Source organism: Poecilia mexicana, unplaced genomic scaffold (genome assembly GCF_051168715.1).
Source record: "Poecilia mexicana isolate PSO_F unplaced genomic scaffold, ASM5116871v1 scaffold_3, whole genome shotgun sequence".
In the NCBI taxonomy this organism is placed as follows: Eukaryota; Metazoa; Chordata; class Actinopteri; order Cyprinodontiformes; family Poeciliidae; genus Poecilia; species Poecilia mexicana.
This window is the reverse complement of record NW_028263372.1, coordinates 32,336,282-32,356,855: the sequence shown is the minus strand read 5'-3', so window position 1 is coordinate 32,356,855 and position 20,574 is coordinate 32,336,282. Positions and strand designations below refer to the sequence as shown.

General features: G+C 36.1%; 1 protein-coding gene across 2 annotated transcripts in view; it reads right to left on the bottom strand.

The window, feature by feature from the left end:
• The window catches only part of kcnq1.1 (potassium voltage-gated channel, KQT-like subfamily, member 1.1), a 55,506-nt gene extending 42,793 nt beyond the window's left edge, over window positions 1-12,713 (bottom strand). For both annotated transcript variants that reach the window (XM_088004447.1, XM_088004448.1), the window contains exons 1-2: window positions 11,849-12,713; window positions 3,573-3,663 (exon numbers count right to left, since the gene is read on the bottom strand). In XM_088004447.1, the coding sequence (XP_087860573.1) occupies window positions 3,573-3,663; window positions 11,849-12,204 (447 nt within the window). In that variant the 5' untranslated portion in view covers window positions 12,205-12,713. The remainder of the gene's footprint in view (window positions 1-3,572; window positions 3,664-11,848) is intronic.
• Between the last annotated feature and the right edge of the window lie 7,861 nt (window positions 12,714-20,574).

Genomic DNA, 20,574 nt, shown 5'->3' with positions numbered 1-20,574 from the left:
GTTTTATAGATATATGGGGACGTATGTTGCATAAACATGTGTCTGCTTTCCAAAATCATAAATGAAGACGTCGATATGAAACTGTCTTCAAGTGTGTTAAAGTAACAAATTTAATCTCCACACAAACAAAGAAATAAGTGATCTAAGCTATGCGGGTAACTTTTGTAACGGCTGAATTTCAACTCACATTGCGTTTAAATTGAAATTATTTTACAGCTGTGTGAGAAAAGGCAGCTTGGGGGGACATCTTGCTGAAAAGGTTGTGAAGACTGGCCCATTTATTTGATTTCAGAGGAAATCTATTTGACAGATATACAACACTGGTGCCCAAGCTACACTAATGCCTTGTGAAGGCAGTTTCATAGATAATCGAGGAAGTTGGAGCAGAAGTCACTGCACATGGTTGCTGCAAGGAGTCTGGTAGATTTTCTGACCTCGTTTTAATCACCATAACATCGGGGATGTGTTGTGTGTTCCTTTGTGTCTTGGGCAATTCATAGTCTGATGCATATTTTGTTGTATATTTAGCATTTCTGCAAAATATACAGCCATGCTAATAACTTCACTGTAATTATCAAGTTGGAAAAAGTCATGCAATTAAAAAAAATCTCAAAGTCATGTATCATCTTCTTTTCAATTCATTCTCTGATTATTTTTATCTCTTTTTTATCAATTAAAATACAAATAAAATGCATTTAAGTTTGTGTTTGTGATGTGGTAAATGTGGACATAAAATAAAGTTTCAGAATGTGCCAGAAAATTCTCCAGAATTCCACCGAAAGACACATATTTGTGAATAAAGATATAACAATTAAAAAGACAAAAACCAATACATCTTTCTAACCTCTAAGTCACATAATGATCACAGGCCCACCTTTTCCTGCTCCTGCTCTTTCTTTTCTCTCATTACAGAAGCCACAAGGAGAACAATAAATCTAGGATTCCTCCCAAAGTCATTTCCCCCACACAGAGTCCAAGTCCCAGGGTTCCTCACAGCAACATCTTTGACCCAAATCAATCATCATTTTACATGCAAACTTTGTTTATACTCCCACTTATGTAATTTCTTAGAAGAAAAGGAAATCAGCAATGGGTAAAAAAATATCTCCATTACTAATTAAAATTTGAGGTGAAACATCTCATTCAATTCACTCTGAAATTTGACACATTTATTTAAATGGTCCATATTTTGCATCCTAAAAAGTGGGGGAAAAAAAAAAAAAAAGGAAAATCTTTGGCGCAGACTGCCAAGCATCTGACCAAAAGCACATCAGCCAGAGCTGCATCTCAAAGCACAGAGCAGTGTGGTCTGTGTTAACCTTGTGGGAAGGAAGAAAGAAGGAAGACAAAAAGAAAGGCTTATGTCACAGAGGAGGAATGAATGAAAGGGGTGGAGGGTCAGAGAAAATCTCCCAACTAGAAAGCACCAAGCACTAAACAGTCCCCCTGGGTCAGAGAACGAAACAGATGATTGTCTGGGATTTCTAGAGGTTCAGTCGTAAATATTAATTATGCATTATCTGAGTCGAGAAGAATAGGAAGATTAAACATCTCCTCAGGGGGAACCTAAGGTGGAAAATATTTTTGCAAAGGAAATGTATATTTCCTGATTGTGCAATAATGACAAAATTAACAATTCTTCATTTTAATTACAGATCCCGCTCACACAATCATGTTTTACTGTTTTCCTCATGAAGCTGATAATATACTTCTAGGATCTGGCACTCTATTATAACAGCTCATGAAGGACTTGTTCTCGTCTCATCCAAATATTCTCAGTCCAAGGTGAACTTGTCACATGCAGCACTCTTCATTTCTACACACAGCAAATCCTCAGCTCTTTTTTATTCCTTGAATGGGTTTTCTTTCATCTGAGTTTGAGGGAGCCACCACCCAACTGTTCCCTGACTGAGAAGATTGGGGTTAAGTTGATCCCTTTAAATATTGATTTTGGAGGAGTCGCGTTAGCTCTGTCAAGCCACCAGGACACACTGAAATTGTTTTTAAAAATGTGTTGTGCAGTTCCATGTAAACAGTTCTATTTGAGTCAGTTTTTTGAGCCTGTTAAGCACTAATATTACTTTTAGGGAAATGAGATTTGATATTTGTAATTTTTATATTAAACATTTAACCAATTCATTTTAAACTATTACAATTACCCAATCAATTTGCACCAACACAATTTGTAAATTGGTACTTTTCCTTCTACATGAGCTTTAGTTCTTCATTCATGTAGTTCAGCTGACAGACCTTCACACTCAAAGTGTGTATTTTTTGTCGCTGTGTGCCATGGTATTTCACTAAGATGGGATGTTATGAATAGTTCATAATAATACTTCAGCAGCTCATTTATCTACATGAAACACATCATATAGATTAATTGAACACTGATGTTTCCGTGGCTTTATTTCTATTGATTATGATGATTTTCCACATACAGTTAATGAAAAAACAAAATAATAATAATAATAATAATAATAATAATAATAATAATAATAATAATAATAATAATAATACGATTCAAATATTACTTATTAACAACCCAGTGACAAAAGTCTAAAATGAACTTAATCTTAGCTCAACTGAGCAAATAATATCTGCAAAAATTATTAAAGTAATTTCCATCCAAGTAATAGGTAATTATTTTTTGTGAGGAAGAGAGTCAGTTTTCTACCTCGGACTGGCATACTCTATATCAGAATTTAGCTTTATTCAATCACAGAGGGAGTGTTCATATTTACAGAGTATTCATCCACACATCTTTTTTATTTACTTGATTAATCCTATCAAGAGTGTAAAGCAGGACAAACTCCAAGCAATGAGAAGACAAACAACCGTCAACACATGCATAATGGCAATTTGAACCATCAAATAGTGGTCTGACTGTGGCTGGGAGCCGGAAAACCTCGAGTAAATCCCACACACAAAAGATATAAACTCTACATTGAAAGGGAAGTTCGTTCACAGAATGTTAAAATCTCTGTCCTTGCAGAGATTTTAACATTCACCTTCAAGCTCTGTTTCAAGAGGGTTATTCTTTGCTCTACAACACAGCATTTAGTTAGAGGTGATGCTAATTATCTAGATGAAATTCACAAAGATGAATGACATTGGTGGATGTGCGGATCGAAAGGAAATCCTACTTTGTTTTTTTCACTGATTGAATCAAAACTAGCTACTATGTGAACTAACATCACTCCAAAGAAAATAAACTTGCTAAGCCAATATGTTTTTAATATGTTTTTTGTCACATTTTTTCTGAATGCCAATGATTATTGCTTTTTTGGGCATTTTTAGCTTAGGTTTACCAGAGTATCCCATGTAAGTTGAGTTTGTCACACTTTGTAATGTTTTCAAAAATAGTTTCTTACTCGGATGGAGATTTCACCTGAACGAAATCTCCATCCTTCAGGAGATCACAAAAGTGATACTTTTTTATGTTATGACTGTTGTGTTTTTAATGGTTACGGGTTGTTATTAGTAGCATCTTCATGTTTTGTTGACACTTGACTTGCAATTTCATTTTGCTATATTTTTCCACGAAGAATGTCAGAATATTTCTCTAAACTTACCATCCAGAAGAGAGTTGTGTGAGCCAGAGCTTGGAATTGGTCGATGGTAGAGAGGACACTGAGGATCAGACAAGCCAGTACTATGAGGAACCTGTATAGATCAAAGCAGAAAATGTCTTGATTGAAATGTTGTTTATGTTAGAAGTCACTTTCTATATTCCTGTGGGAGCTGAGTCTATAATTAAGCTGAAGCAAACCTTCTACACCAATAAAAAAACACTTCTCAAATCAAAGCTCTATGTTGCTTGCAGTCTGTCAGGCAAACATGAATCTCCTCAATCCCTGCTCATATTTATGTCAACGTTTCAGATTCTGATCAAAAGTGAAAAGGCTTAACTCAACTTTGGTGTTTAGTTCAAGTATCTGACAAAAACTGAGGAAACTGTGCTCTCTGAAGGGAAAACTGAACTTTTAGAAAATGTATGCATATAAATGCAAAGAACATGCAGAATGTGTCATATGTTCCTATACTGAATTGTACAACCCACTTACACTATCTCTAAGTACTAAATTACTCTTTGACCAATATCCCTCTTGAGTTGAAAAGTGCTTCAAATGTGACAACAAAAAGATGTTCAAAACCCTTCAAGCTACTTATAAGAAGAAAAAAAAGAAAAACGCAATTCTTCAAGTAAAGGCTTGAAGCTGCTTTGACACTTCACCACAGAAAGAAGTAGCATCAATATAAATCCAGTTCTGACTCTTAGAGATTACAAATTTAGGGATGAACTGGATTTCATGAGTCTTTTATGAACATGTTTTTGAGATCTGAATAAAAAGAGCAGTTTGTTTTTGAAATTCAAATGTAGTAACTTGCAACCCGAAATAAAAGTCGGAATACAGTCTGCTACCCTGTGTATATCATTTTTCAGAGCTGTTCATAAAAGTCAATATGAGGGATACTTTTCAATTTCAATCGAAGAAGAGGAAGTCGGGCAAGCAGGGTGAACTGCAATATAACTCACGAGCCCATCTCAACTTATTTCCTCGCTCTCATGTGTTTCAACCCACCAAGTAGGACCAGAGTTCCTGTTTTCATTTCATTTGCTTCAGGTTTGTCTAGGTTTGGGCTAAATTTGGATGAAGGTGTTTCAGCGGTTCAGCTATTTACCAGGTAAAATAGAAAATGAACTTTTTATGAAATTTTGCAGAAAGGTTGACATTGAAGGAAGGACAAACTCATTATTCTGCTGGCAAGAGGTGGTGAGAAATGTGAGGATAAAAGCTTGAACGAGTGAATGAAATAGGAGATTGTGAATAAATCCAAAGGCTTGTTTTATACTTGTGATTCATTGACCTACATAGAAAGCAGCATGCAGTTAACATGGAATTAGAAGTAAATGTCATTTGCATAATAGCCGACAAGAAACGATCTGCCAGATGCTTTTCTTCGTCTATTATTGACAAGAGTGTAAAAGAAATTACTGTAATGACATCATCAATTCTTTTTTTATACCCATCTAATCTTAGTCAAGGTCACTAGGAAGCTGGAGCCTATCCTAGCTTTAGGGTTTCCACACATCCCCTTAAAATGTTGAATCATCCAATATTTAATGATGTGTGTCCCATATTTGTGAGTTATCATAAACACAGGATCTTCATGGATATCATCTTTACCATATCATCACGTGGTATAGCCACACACACTGACTTTCTTAGATACACCTCATTTAGACTCTCTTTTGCCTTCAAAAGTGCCTGAATCCTTTACGGCACAGATTCAACAAAGTGTCAGAAACATTCCACAGATATTTTAGTACATATTGACTCGATAGCATCATGCAGTAACTGCAGATTGGTTGCTTGCATATCCCTGATAGGAATGTTCTGTTTCACCACATTCCAAAGGTGTTCTGTTGGATTGAGATTTGTCGACTGCGGATGCCTTTGGAGTGCAGTGAACTCACTGTCATGTTCAAGAAGCTACCTTAAGGCCATTTTAGCTTAGACGTGGAAGTAGTCATTAGAAAATTGTCTGATCTGTCAGGCTTTTCAGGCAGACCTAAGAAGACACTGTTGCAGTAATCAATGCAACTAAAGAAATAATTCTCTGGTTAATCGACTGCGTTCTTCTGATTCTGAAACTAAAAACAAAGGCAGATATTTTCCAACAATAATTTATTAGTAAGTAATACTACCAGGTCATAATCACAAGCAGATTTCTTTTTCACAAAGTAAAACAAGTACGTGCAGTACATATTTGCAAAGTGGTTATATAATATATTTGCAATCTAATAGACTCCCCTGCCTTTTTAAATCTGCAGCAGTGAACTAGAAACAGGCATCACTCAGCAATTATTAGACAGGTCAGAACTTTGTTTTAATTTATTTTCACCCCCTTCATCTTTGATCATTTCAATACCTGCTTTGTTTGTGGAATAAGAAAAGCTGGAATTTTAAGCATTGTCTTTTCTGAACTTGTGAGGGGTTGTCTTATCTGCATATAATTAATGCACTCATCTCTTAGAATCAAGGGCAGAAATTAAGCACATCACATTTTAAAAACACATTTAAAAAACAGAGGATGTAGTGTCTTGCTGTGTTGAAAACCCCCCAAAAGAATTGTTAAGGTAATTCTGAAAACAAAAAACAAAATCTTCATGAACCCCAATTTTGACAGAAAAAATGTAGCTCCATCCCAATTTTATCCCATGCTGAAGTCTTTGGAGTGTTAAACCCAAAAAAAGAGATTACTAAGCTATGATTGATGTGGAAATAGACAAAGAAATTCACAGAACGTGAGCGTGATTTTTTTATGTGTAATTTTTACTACTGTTTTACTTGCTGCCTATTCTAATATTTAGTCAAAATTGACCCTAGTCAGTGTTTAAAGTAAGCGTTGGACCTCTTGCTCTCATTGCTCATTCAGACTTGGGTCTTAGGAAGTAACAGTTTTTAACATTATATTTACGCAAAATAAATCCCATATGAATGAAACTCAGCGAAAAGTTTCATTGTAAAATAATGAAACACTCAGGTTTCACCCTGACACAGCTAAAAAGCTATAAGCTAAGGGAACATTATCAGATTCTGTGGATCATGTTACTTTCAGATGAATATCTCATACTGCTATAAGCTTCAGGATTAATAAAGAGACTATGTAGATTGTCCCTTTGATCCCCATTACTCTTGTTAACCCATACAGTAGATAATGGTAATTTACTGAACAAGTAGAATAATCACCATCTCAATGAGTTGCTGCTCTCCAGAGCAGAGAACATGTGGCTGTTATAACACTGCTGAGTTTGAAAATGATAACATTAACTAGATTCACTGCAGAGTCACTCTGTGTTATCACTGCAGAGCAGATGGACATGGATCCCATACATAACTGTGAGCATCCAAATTGTAACATTTACATTATTCTCTCAGTGCACCTGGATGACATCTGTGAGCGAAGCTTAAAATGGTGACAGCTGCAGACTTAATCTACACAATTAAGACTGAAATATCAAGGTAAAAAGTCATAAATGTCAAAGTGCCGGCTGAATTACCGCGAGTCAAACCAAGGGAACAGCTTTAAGATCTCTGAAACGCCAACAGTTGAAGGTACAACTAAAATAAATTTCAGGAAATTGGCAGCAAATAAGGAAAAGCAACAGAAAGGCTTATAAAAGAAAACAATGGAAAAGACAATGGATCCAGAAAAGCTTCAATGCAGAACAATGGAGAAAAAGACAATTCAACTTTGTGTCTATCTCCTGACACATGGTGATACTTCAAAGTCAAGGAATTTTACCCAACATCAATTTTTTTTACCTGTTTTTATTTTTTTTTTCCATTTAAACACTGCCAATATGTCAAATTGAGAAAATGCATAAACCTTTGCAACTCTAATAGTGTATCTGTAAGCCAAAAAGTGATACTTGCATAAAGCATAACATTTTATGACATCAATAAAAATGTGGTCCTTTGTCTTGTCTTTGAGGATTTCAACTTTTACTAAAGAACCACAAGTCATCACAGAGTTAATCCTCTTCGAGTAGGCCTGATGGAAAGTATGTGTAGCAACAGTTTTGTTTGCACCACGAAGACCCTTATCACTTCTTGCTACTGCTCCCCGTTTATTGAAGTCCCGCCAGGAATCCAAATGCCCCCCCTCTGAGCTAACACATACACACACAGTGAAAAACGTGCACACCACACGTCAACACAGATAAAAGACCGAGGAGGGATCTGCTCAGGGCTGCTGGATAACACCGCTAAAGCAGATGGTCCTGTCTGAAATGACTAAACATGGAGACAAAACAACACAGTAAAAATGACACTGGAGTCCCCTAAATTCTGTCCCCAGGATGTTGCATATGTAAATGAAAGTCTGTTTGTCTTCTGGAAAGTGAAAAGTAAAATAGCTGTAATACATATTTAATCACTGGTCAATGCATATTTATGTTACTATATGTGTGACAGAAGCAGTGAAAAAATAAAAAATAATGAAAAGAGACAACAGCAGAGGGAAATCTCCAAATAATCATTCTGATGTAGCGATAACTATTTTTTTTTTTTTCAGTGAAGCCCTATCTAATTTATTTTTGTCATTTGCAATGACAATAAGCATAAACAGTAAAACAATCCTGAGCTTTGATTTTTGCTTCACTATTTATTTAGCAAATACTTTCTAACTTGTCTTTCCCTCACCACTAACTGCTCCATCATACTACAATTCCTTTACCTCAAGGCCCTTAGAAAATACAGCCTCTGTCTCTTTTTACACCCAAGGGCTTGGTGTAGCAACAGACAAAATAATACATTGGCTCAGCAGCACAGGCTCCACTGAAGTCTAAACAAAAGCTCAAAGCATTCCACCTATCTATTATTGATGGACAGGTTCACTTGCACTCTGTTGCACTGTGTGTAGAAAAGCATAGAGTAAGAACTTGGGGTTACCCTACTGACCATGTCACTAGCTACTATTATGTTTAATCCATCAAGAAATAATTCCTAAATTGATTTAAGGCTGAAACATAGATGGTGTAAGTCTTTGTCAAATTATCAGTCCAAAGTGCAGCTAGTATGTAAATAATAGGTGAAAGAATGTTGTTACTGTGGCTCACTGAAAATGTGTGAGAATCTGTTGAGATAAGTTGCTGATATTTTAGGGTTAAGTTTAACAAGGTGTAGAGAAAACTGGAGCACCTTGAATTTGAAAAGAGAGAAATCACACAATTGCAGTAAACAATAAAATAAAATACTAACAGTAAGTCAAAATGTGTCTTTAATGAAGACGGGTAACGCTTTGTGATCTCTTAGTCTTTTTGTTAAATCATTGATGCATGTCTGAACGTCCTGCCTCTGACTGTTTGTCAGAATAAGTAGTTTAGTTTAATAGAGCTGAGTTTGGAAAACACTTTGAGATATCCGTTTTCTTTTAACTCTCCCAGCTGACGCATCTAGGCCCAGCATGTGGGGTGAATCCATGCTGCTGCTGACCAAAACATCCCATTTAGCTGTTTGTCACTCCCACAGAACCACAAAGAAAAAAGTTTTGCTGAAACAAAAAGGAGAACTAAATATCTATAACCATTCTATGCTGCAGTGTTGCAATGGATTGTATCTGTTCCATGAAGCTAAATATGTACTTGCACATATTTACATATTTTCCATACATACATTGTACATAAAACATATTATTCATAATATTTACCATAATGGAACAGATCTAAAGCATAGGTATACTGTATCACCGAACCTATGTATATCCAAGTGCAAACACACAAGAAACACTCTGATAAGGCTTTGGGTCACTTTGATGTTTGAGTTCTGGGTCAATGACAAGAACATGGTTGTTCATAGCTGCTCCTCTACCAAATATTTGCAAAACAAAGTTCTGTACTGAGCCCCAGATACCTGCAGGAAGATTTCATATCACAACACATCTGTTTATGATCTAGCTACAATTTATATAATAAGTATTTGCACAGTGCCTTGCTAAAATGTTTTTACCATTTGAACTTTACCACATTTTATCACAAAATATTCTCAGACTCTATGCAACTTCAGTGTATTTTATTGGAATTTTAAAAGATACACATGCAAAGTAGTGCATAATTGGGATGTAAAATGAAAGTTATGCAATGTCTCAAAATGGTTTTACTAATAAAAACAAAAATGAAGGAAGCTAAATAGAGTGAAATCCTCTACTGTTCAAGTGTGGGGATAACTTTAGAATGGGACAGAGGTTCACCTTTTAGCAGGAGAACCACCTTAAACATATATCTATAGCAGCAAATAACTTTAGATGGGAACATGTTCTTGTTCAGAATGGCTTAGTCAAAGTCCACATCTCCATCCAGTTGAGAAGCCATTCAAAATGGATGTTTCCAGATATTCTAAATCTATTTAAATGAACTTCAACTGTGTTGCAAAGAAGAAAGGGCAACAATTTAGTCTATGCAAAGCAGGGAGATTGATAAAATAGGTCAAAAGACTTGATTTTTTATTGTTGAAATGGGACTCTAAATAATATCGACTCAAATGCAAGGTATACTTTATTCATGAAAAACCTTTTAAAAACCATGTGCCTCCATATTTCTTTATCTGTTTATCTTATTATTTTACAGTTATACAATATTTTGTGTTGAGCTATCACATAAAATTCCAATAAAATGTATTAACGTTTGAGGTGAGAAATTGACAAAATGTGAAAAAGTTTAAGATATATAAATGCTTTTGACAGGTCTCGCATGCGGTTTCATATGTTTGAACAGAAAATGTGAATTCAATTGTTTTGTCCCTCCAACCAAAGCTGTATTTTCCCGTAATGTCAATTGAAGAGGCCATGAAATATATCCTTTATTTAACTCTGACCTTGTTTCTATCCACAGCTGGCTAACACAAACACATTTGGAAATATGAGACGTAGAAATCAGCCATGTAGACCTTCCATCACCACTTTTAGCACAAATGTGCAATTTCATGCTACAACCTGCTGCATCACTCTCACCAACCTTTTACAGTCTCTCACACTGCTAAGCATCTACAATCAATACAAAAGCCATTGACATCATATTTGTTTTAGGGGGTGCAGAGAAAGGCCAATTTCATTAAACCCTTAGGCCAATAAAGTCATAACATTAGTGAAACAAGAACCTTCCAGTAACATGGCAAAGAATGCTGTCATGAGAAAAGGAGATGAGCTGCAGCAAACAGAAACATTGGACCCCAGAAATGTAATGAAACTAGTGAGTAAGCACATTTTTTCTAAACATAAGTAGATTTAACAAACACATAATTTAAAACCAACAACTATACGCAACAAAAGCAGGAAGATTGTTTTTTAAGAAATATAATTTAAAAATCCAGTAATTCAAGGTCTCTCTTGAACAAAGACATTTTTAATCTCAACGAGACATACCTGGTTGAATAAAGGCTACATACATGCATAACTGAACAAAGAACAGTGTTTAACCATATAATTTCCTTTCTGAAATGCTCTGTGAACTTGGCGTTTAAATATGCTGGAGTTGCATTACGCTCGCTCATGTTCCCTTTGAGTCACTCAGATTCTAACCCGCTCCGACAGGCTGCGTTCCTCTGTGTCCCCACCGACACCAGAGGGTCACAGAGTAGCAGGGCAAGACCGGGCAGCTGCCTCCTCCACAGCATGCACCCTGCCAAGTTTAGCTGCCCGCTATCAGTGCCAGTAAGCAGGGATGGACAGCACACATGGGGGTGTGCTAGAAAACCATTCCAAAACCTCTGGCTGGTTACCATTACATGCATCCAGTTTAAAGCTTGTGAGTTTCATGGAGGTGGATTGCATCAATTCAAAACATAAACAGAGACTTTACTTGATATTTCATCTGTGATGTACAGAAACTAGAAAGAAAAGAAAAATAACATTGCATCTGGCAGGAGAGATTATGTGTGTTTTTAAAAGGATCTCTGAGTACAATACAGTCAATCCTTAAAGCAACTCTGGAAAATTAAATACAGATTGGTGCTTAGACAAAAAAAAACATGTTTCCAAATTAAAAATGTGTGTAAAAGTGTCATCACAGTGCTCCCAAGGTTTCATACATTTTAATGGATCACATTTATTTTCAGCCTAGTCCTTTCATCCTTCCCATTGGAAACTAGAGCTGCATGGCTGTCTGATCAGCATCTTTCTTAAATTCAAAAGATTAACAGCTCTTTGTTGTAAGACCTTCCAATGCAACACTTTGCAAGTGCAACTAACTCCCTGTGTAATTTGAATCTGTTTATAATAATCCCCACGAAATACCCCGCGGATCCAGAGGCTTATACATAAAGAAGATTTGAAGAAAAACACTTACACTGTGAAGTGATACATGAAGCACTTCCAGCCAGACGGCCTTTCCAGAAAATTGTACACCTGTCCCTGGATGTAGGCGCGGGTAACAGCTGGGCGAACCCCGGTGCTGTACACCGACATCCGCACAGACATCCGGGGATGAGACAGGTAGGGGTCCAGGTGAACAGGGGGAGCTTCAACACGGGATCTGCCTTCTCCTTGCATTGTGTCGTTGCTGCCCGCAGCTGTTCCTGATTCATGCCCATTGAAGGCGGTTTCCGAGAGCTCCAGATCCGGTGGTCTCTTTCCACGTGCCACTCCTGAAAACTTCCTGGAGTTCTTCGTGTTCTCCCGCCCGGGAGTAGAAGAAGTAGACATCTCGATCTTCCTTCTTTCTTGTATAACTTAACTTTTTCACAGTTTTTTTTTTTTTTTCCGGTCACTGAGTTAAAATGACAAATGTTCGCCCATGTGCGCACACCTTCTGTTGCGCGCCTGATCGCACCAAGACGCATAAAACTAGAGGAGGCTATAAACTCTGTTATTAATGCTCTAGATCACAAGGACGTTTTTTTTCTCTTCCTGGAAATAACTTCCCAGTTCTCTGGGTTGTTCAGGAAATGACAGGTCCCAGACTTGAATGGGTGTCTCTTACCTCTTTAGAGCGCTTATCAGCCCGGAGTGCTGTCACCAGGCGGTGCGCTGTGAGCCGCCAGCTGTTCGGTCATTTGCCAACTGTATGGCTGTACCGTTGAAAAGCAATGCAGAGGATGAACTCTGGCCTCTCCAAAGAATAAGCATTACATACTTCACTTTCCTCCCAAAGTGTAGACGTTGTTTATATGATGTTTGTAGTAGGGTCAATAAATGAACATTTCAAATTTGCTGTTGAAGTCACATTTTTGTAGAGTTAAATAAACTGGCAAGACTTTTGTAAAATCCCTTAACCTCACTTTAGATATAATTTGTCACCTCTAAAACAGCTTGCTGTGGTCAACTTTCATATTTGTTGTATTTAGTTGTAGATCATTATTTGACTACCCTTATCACCCTTATTAAGTCCAATCAAAATTTTCAAAATATTCAGTGTAAGCATGTGTAGTGTTACAACTTCAATTTCTGTTAAGTGGTTTTCTGATTAACAACTATGAGTTAAATTTTCTCAAAAACTTAAGAACTGTGAAACAGCTCTTTAGTTAAAGTTTTTGACATGGTTGAAAGACTACTGTAAATTTAGTTTCATTCTTCTTGACTTTCACCCATGGAGTTCACAACTAAAGCTGCAAATAAGCAGGAAGATCAACGTGGACACAAATGTACAAAGAATCCCGTCTACATGGCTATGACTTATCATTTGATCACATTTCCTCTTCTTCTTAGCCTGGCTCACATTCAAAAGTAAAACATAAATAAACAAAAACGGAAAGAAAATCTTCAGTTATCAGAGACGTTTAAAAATGTGATCATATTTTGAGTTAAGTTAATGTTACATATCCCTGGTTGTCCCAGTTTCCAGATTTATTTGCCAGATAACAGTATTGATAGGCAGAAACCCATTGAGGTCAGTTTATCAAGGTTATTGTGTGGATTTCTCCCACTGTGACCTTGGCTCAGGTAGTCTAACGGAGAGGAAACAAGCTCCCCGGAGAACATTTTAATAGGAGTCGAGTGTCGTCCATGTGACGACAGGATCTGTTGCCAGGTAAGTATTAAGCACCAGTCATACAGACTTTTGCAGCAGGATGCCTTCCATATCATTTCAGATTTTGTCTGTTGTACAGAAAGGGCATTGCTCTTGAAAGTCACTATTTCTATCACAGCTAAATGACAGACAAAAGGGAAAACCTACAAATGGTCTAGTCAGGGATTAAAAGCTGAATTCTCATTCAATGATTTAAAAGCCCACTTGAAAGGTAAAAAGTGTAACATTTCTTTTAGCCCTTCTGTTGTCCTTGGGTCAAGTGACCCGAGGACAACAGGAGGGTTAAAATAAAAACAATCTACAAGAATATTGAGTTAAGGTTTAAAAACATAATTATTTGTTAGGTCTGTTGTAATAGTGAGCACAAAACATATGTTTTTAACGGTGCAGTTTGTTTTCATATTTTATCCAGTATTTGGTTTTGAGTTTAATACATCCAGGAGAGAAATGTAGATATCCATTTTTCTTGTCACAGCTTATTCTGGAGGGATCCAAACACCTTCCCAAGCCAAAAACGAGAGACAGATGAAGATTTTTTTTTTTCTGTCCCAGTTCTTTTCTCAGTGGGACAAGCTTGGAAAACATCCAAATGGAAATATCCTGAGTCAATGCCCAAAACACCTCAACTGACTCCTTTTGATGAGAACGAGCTCATGCTCTATGCCAAACCCCCTGCATGACAAAGCAGAAGCCCCTTTCAGAATTACCATCCTCAAAAAGACACCTAGCCACAAATCCCCTTTTGCAGATCTTTTTTGTTCATATTATACAAGATGATCTGGTGAGTTCACTGGACCTGTGTGTTTGCAGACTATTCCCATGGGATGGATGAACCAAAGGGGCATAATCTGCAGCTGAGCAACATTCACTTGAGTAATATATACATATATTCAATAAATGTTGGGCATTTCATTGTTTTATGGTCCCATTTTTATCCACATCAAGATCTATTGATCAATGTATTAATGAGATCAGATGAGCACTGGATGATCATCTGACATTTCTGTTGTTTGTACCCTTGGGCTGTGCTGCTACTGCAGACTTTGCTTTGTCACTACACCACTCTTTTTCCTCTTCTCCCTGTCTTAGCCTTACAGCTGACAGTATGGGTGTGCAACAACTTCCTTCCACAAGTGGTGAAGCAAAAAATATGTTATTGAGGATTCACTTTGATCCCCTTATTCTGTATCTGATCCTTTCAGCTGATTGTGAGACATAAAGAACACAGATAGACAGTGAATCAAGAGTATGATATGAAAGGTTTTTACACTAGCCAGACTCTGCATTTTGTGTCATGAATAGAGGTACTCTTATACCACCATAGAGTCAGACATTTGTGGGACCTTGCCAGTGAGCACCTGGTGGTTGGGCTGTGGTTCTTGGGGGAAGGCCAGGCTCAGCCTAAAAAGACAACAGGAGGCTTCTAATTGGTCCTGTCCTTCACCGAGAGGGGAATTAAATTTGGGTATCATTGGAGCCTGGTGGCAGGTCAGGCCTTGACTACGGCCAGTTCTATCATTATACTAACATTTTCTATTCTTTTTATTTCTTTCCTCTGTGATAGATTATAACATTCTTAAGAGTGTTTTTTTGTATTTAAGGTTTCTTAAGCTTTATTTTGTTTACACTCTTGGTTGTGTGAGTTTGCACTACGCCTTTGCAGTATAGATGGGCAAACATAGATGCTTCCCACCTTCCTAAAGGACACGAGGAGCTGGAAATGTGATATTAACGGGTATTTACACTGTGTGGTTCAGGTGAGATTATGGGATTCCATATGCCAGCTGAGACTGCAGCTCCTAACTAAGTTTAGGAAATACAATAAAAGAAGAAGAAAACAACCACAGAAACAACAGGAGCAGTGTCATTTTAAACAACAAAAACAGTACAAACAAGAAAGCACAATTTCTATTTATGTTATCGAATTTGAATTATTTCTTTTTAAAAACTATTTTCACTTACTAACAGTCGCACCATGTAGAAATGTTTTATTACATTCGGAGTTAGGAGTCTTTCTAAACAGTCTCTATCCAAATATTCAGTACAGCCAATAGAAATTATGGGATCTCAAATTTTATTGTGCCTGTATTTATGAGTAATGAAAACACATTAAGGAAATGGGATCTGTCTTTCTATGGCCGTATAAACAAAGTACCAGTGACTAAGCCTATTCATGTAAAGCTATAACTAATAAAGCCGAGGCATATGATGTGTAAAGATTGGTTTTTACTGTAGATTATTTATTTTGTCATATAACCCAGTTAATAATGATAGTGTCTCAAGCATGTGCATCACAAAATTCACTCTGTTGTGCTAGAGCGGCCTTGTTCAGTAGCTGTTTTCTTTGAAGTCTCCAGAAATGACAAGACTATTCGTTTCCAAAGACTTTTCTGAATGCAGCTTGAAACCGTTCTTACTTTTGCTTGAATCTAAAGGGCAGAGCTGTTGTATCCTTTGCAACTCTCATTCAGTGTGCAGAATCCCCAGGCTAAAAACACATTAGAAACCAAAAAAACAAAGAGTCAACCTTCATTGATTTCCATTTGAGCCTGATGAAACAATATTGCAATACAACTTTATCCTGCTTTGACCTGCATTAGATTGAAAATTAAGAAATGATTTTTTCCCCGCTGTTAGTCTGTGTTGCATCCATGTGACCAGCCTGTCACTACCAGTCCTGAAAGAACACAACTGTTCTGAATATTCTACTGTTTCAATCCAGTTTGATTATTTATCAAATAATATATTTCATATATTTGAAATTTATTCAATCTTCGTTTTCTGAGAAATGTGGAAAACATCCTCTAACACTGCAACTATGTATTTAAAGTGTAAACTCCTTCTAAACTTGGATTTTTCCAAATAAGTTTGAGATAAAACTTGGCTTAGGTTAAAAAGTATCTACATTTTGTTATAAATAACACCCGACATGAGAAACACTCTTTTCAAGGCTGTATAACACATTATTGTAATTTATAGGCTTGCTTTTCACCAACTAGACATGAAGTGCCAGTGGCAACAAAAGTCCCTCCTTTTATCTCTCTTTCTGTTGTCAGGGTAAAAAATGGGAAGAAAAAGGCTCAACACAAGGCAAATCCAGCATTAGACTTGTAACTATAAAAAACAATGTACAATCTTGAGGGCACACATTTTAATACATAAAATAAAATATATCCAATCATTCAATGATTAAAAGTAAAAGTTAGTAAAAGCTTATAAAATAAAAATTTATCAGTGCCATAATTCTATAATTACTCCATTATTATTAATTTAGCTTCACTAGCAAAAATACTTATTGTTCAGGCAATCTTAAAGTCATAAGTATTTATCTACTTGCTTATCAATACTACTAACCTAAATCTACCTCTGATAATAAACTGTTCCACCATGACAATCACAAATACTCTTTTCCTTTAGAGTTTCTATTCTTTTTTCAGAATTATTCATAGATGTTTTTTAGGCTTTTGTGATACAAATTACATAAGGTTGAATGTAACTCTGGTTTTAAAACCAGAGCTCTATTGCAATCAAATTTTTACAATTAAGAATTATTTTTGCCTGAAATAATTAAATTTAGGGTGTTTTCAAACTTCTTTGAGTAATCATAATCATGTCTTTCTTCATTTATTCAACAAATTCTATTAGATGTAGAAAGAAGAAAGAAATTTACCATTCCAAACTTGGCACCATGTTGATGTTGCGGGAAAGGAATTTGCTCAATTACTTTTGTGTTTGCTTAGTTTGTTGCACTTAAATGTTTTAGCCAATCAAAAAATGTAATCAGGAAAAAATGGTGAGTAAATGGTTAGATATGTAATTTTTTAAATTGTTGTTTTTATTAGGGGAAAACAACTATACATAGCAGTTTAAAAAAGTAGCCGCTAGTTGGCAACAAAATTTTAAATCAGATATTTGCAATAACTCATAATGAGCCTTTTACATTGAGGATTTACAAACCACTCTTTTTGGCAGGAATGTTTTACTTAAACACACAAAATAAATTGGGAATTTGTTCTTTTTTTGTCTGATCTTATGGAACTTCAGCTTTTTATGACACGTTGCAGCATATTATCACTGCCATGCTGCATACTGTAGTCCAAGTACTCTTTCACCACTCCATATAATATTTTCCCAAAATCCTGGGGCTCATGAAGACCGTTTTACTTTTGCAAACGTGAAACAGGTCTATGTGTTATTTTTGATAAGCAGGGGTTTTGCCTTGGAAGTCTTTCCTGGGGGCCATTTTACCCAGTTTCTTTTCCCATAGTTGACCACTGATTTTAGTAGAGACAAGTGAGGCCTGCAGCGCCATAGATGGGAGTCTGTGCTCTAAAAGTTATTTTTTTAAATAAATTTTGAAACATGTAAGTGTAACAAAACAGCAAAATCTGAAAAAAATTGTCAAGGATAAACTATTTTTTTCCCAACACTGTTTGTCCAAAGGTTCTTAAATTAGGCATCAAAAATTACCACTGGAAGGAAGCCCTTTTGGCTTCCATAGGAGTTGTGAAATTAAACTAAACATACACTCCTACATTGACCATTAACAGGAATGGATTGCAAACCTATGGCTTCCACTCTTTGGGCCTTCCACAATAGCTCTTAATAATTGAGCTAAAAATTTGCAGAAGCAACAAATGTTTAAATTTAGATAGATATTTTATGGAATCGACATTAAATTGAAGAAAACATATCCCCTTTTTGAAAATGGTTTACATTTTTCTTTATTTTAAGATCTAAACATATAAATAAAATGTTGGTTCTTTAAAAATGACCACAATTACAAATTACAACAATTTATCAACAAAAGTTGATAAACTCACTTCTAAATGTTATATAGAAGTGAGTTTCATTTATCTAGACTAAGGGCAAAAATGTCTCTGTGGTTTGTAAAGGTTCCAGACCTCTGACTTAGACATTTATACAGTTAAATTACTTTTCCTGTAGTAATGATAGTAATAATAAGGCTATACTCACAATTCAAATAAAAATTGCATCCTTTGAGTTTTCACCTTGAGATAATCTGAATTGCAGATTATCTCAAGGTACAGCGGGGTTAATTGTCCTTCATAATACGTTCACACATTCTAGTTGATGTTCTTCAATAAAATGTAAAGTGTGGCTTTCTAAAGTTTGCCTGCTGGCCTGAAACCTAACAACTGCAGAGACCACTGGAGTAAACATGAGTCAATGTCATGTTACATTTTCATCAAAAAAGTATTCACTTGGAAAAATGGTAAACTGTGTCTAGAGGGGGATGCTCCTGGTCAGCAACAAGGTTAAGTTATGGGGTTGTATTCAGCTTCAGAATGTCTAATAAAAAGGCAAGACAACCGCCACCATCATCAGTTAGGCTTTGTTTGTGCAGCAGTGTTTCATGTGGCTCAGTCAGGTTTACACTTGTAATGACTTTATCATAGTCTTGCTCTGCTTCTCCCTTTTTTCTCTGAAAACAACAACAAACGCTGAATGATTCCATTACTAAAGGATCAGATTCAGAAATGAAGCAATCTCGCTGGATCAGAAAGGTTATTTAAAAAAGAAAAAAAAAAGGTTACATGTACAAAGAAACAAACATATGGTATTAATAAAAAAAACATAAAAAATAAACTCAAACTCATTACAAAGACATGATTTTAAAATTCTGCTCACTCCGTGTCATGAAATAGCATTGACATATAACAATACATTATTAGTCATTTTATTAGCTACCACTGTTGTATTTTGAGGGCCCCTCCCTATTGCAAACACATTTAGGATTACTACATAATAAGTGATTGAGACACAGCAGCAGAGAAGAGTACCAGCTGTGCATCACGCCAGACGCCAGGGAAAACATAGAGAGGGTGGCTGGTGGACAGGTGGGAAATGTCAGCATCTGAAAAAGAGACATAAACAAACACACAAAGGGAAGCTGGGGATGAGGCTGACACAGGAGCAGCTGTGACAAACACAACATTTGTAACTGTGTGGAGGAAACAAAAGGGCTTAGAGACGTAATGAGTACCTGTAAACATTTGCCAAGGCTCTGTCTATACTGTTTGAGGGTTGTTCAAATCACGTTTTGCAATTTTGATGAAGTGCATTTACTTTATGTTGGTGTGACATATATCCTTAATTCAGTTCTTTAAAAATGTGTTTTAGTTGCATTTCTTTTGAATACAGCGTAAATATGATTTCATATTTGTGTATGAAGACATTGTATAACATTATTCAAAACTCTTAACTTTTTCATCTGATGTCACAACCATAATCTCTGGTATGATGGATATTTGCCAGGTTAAAATATTACTAGAAATTTTCTTAGCATGTTCTTTACATGTGAGGTTGGAGTTAGACATTGAAGAAAAATATATATTTTAAAACATGGTGACCCTTTCACAAAACTGGAATCAGAGATGTTCTTATCAACCAAAAATGTAATATTTGCCTGCTTTTGACATGTTAAGTCATGGAAAGCTGAAATTGTGCATCCTGAGCCATGGCTTCAACAGACAAGGTAAGATCTGACTCTAAGGATGATGTGCTTGCTTGGGTGCAATTAGAGAGCATAGCTGTATCAAATCCCAATAGAATACACTGAAGTTAGTGTTTGTAACACAAGGTATATACGTTCACAAGGCTTTGTACACACACACACATATGTTTAATATCCAAGCCTGGTAACACTACAATCAATCTACAGCTAATGAGCATAGCATTATTTGTACTACAGAACGTTAGTTTCTTCTTTGAGACATAAAACAACTAATGCATCTGACAGAAGGACTTCACTGCCAGCAAACTAAAGAAAGACATAAGTTCATCCCCCTTTAGCATGAGTTCTGAAATCAGTTTTTATTTGTTGAGCTATTTTCATAAATTGTGTCAGTTGTGACACAATGTCCCTGGCAGAGCCTAAAAACATAGAAACATTTTGTCCAAATTAGTAGTCACACCAGAAACTCCAAAACTGACATGTTGTAATATCATGGAAAATGTAGAACTAAGGGAAATCCATTGGAATTGGAATTGTACTGACAAAACGGATGATGCAGAAAAATGTA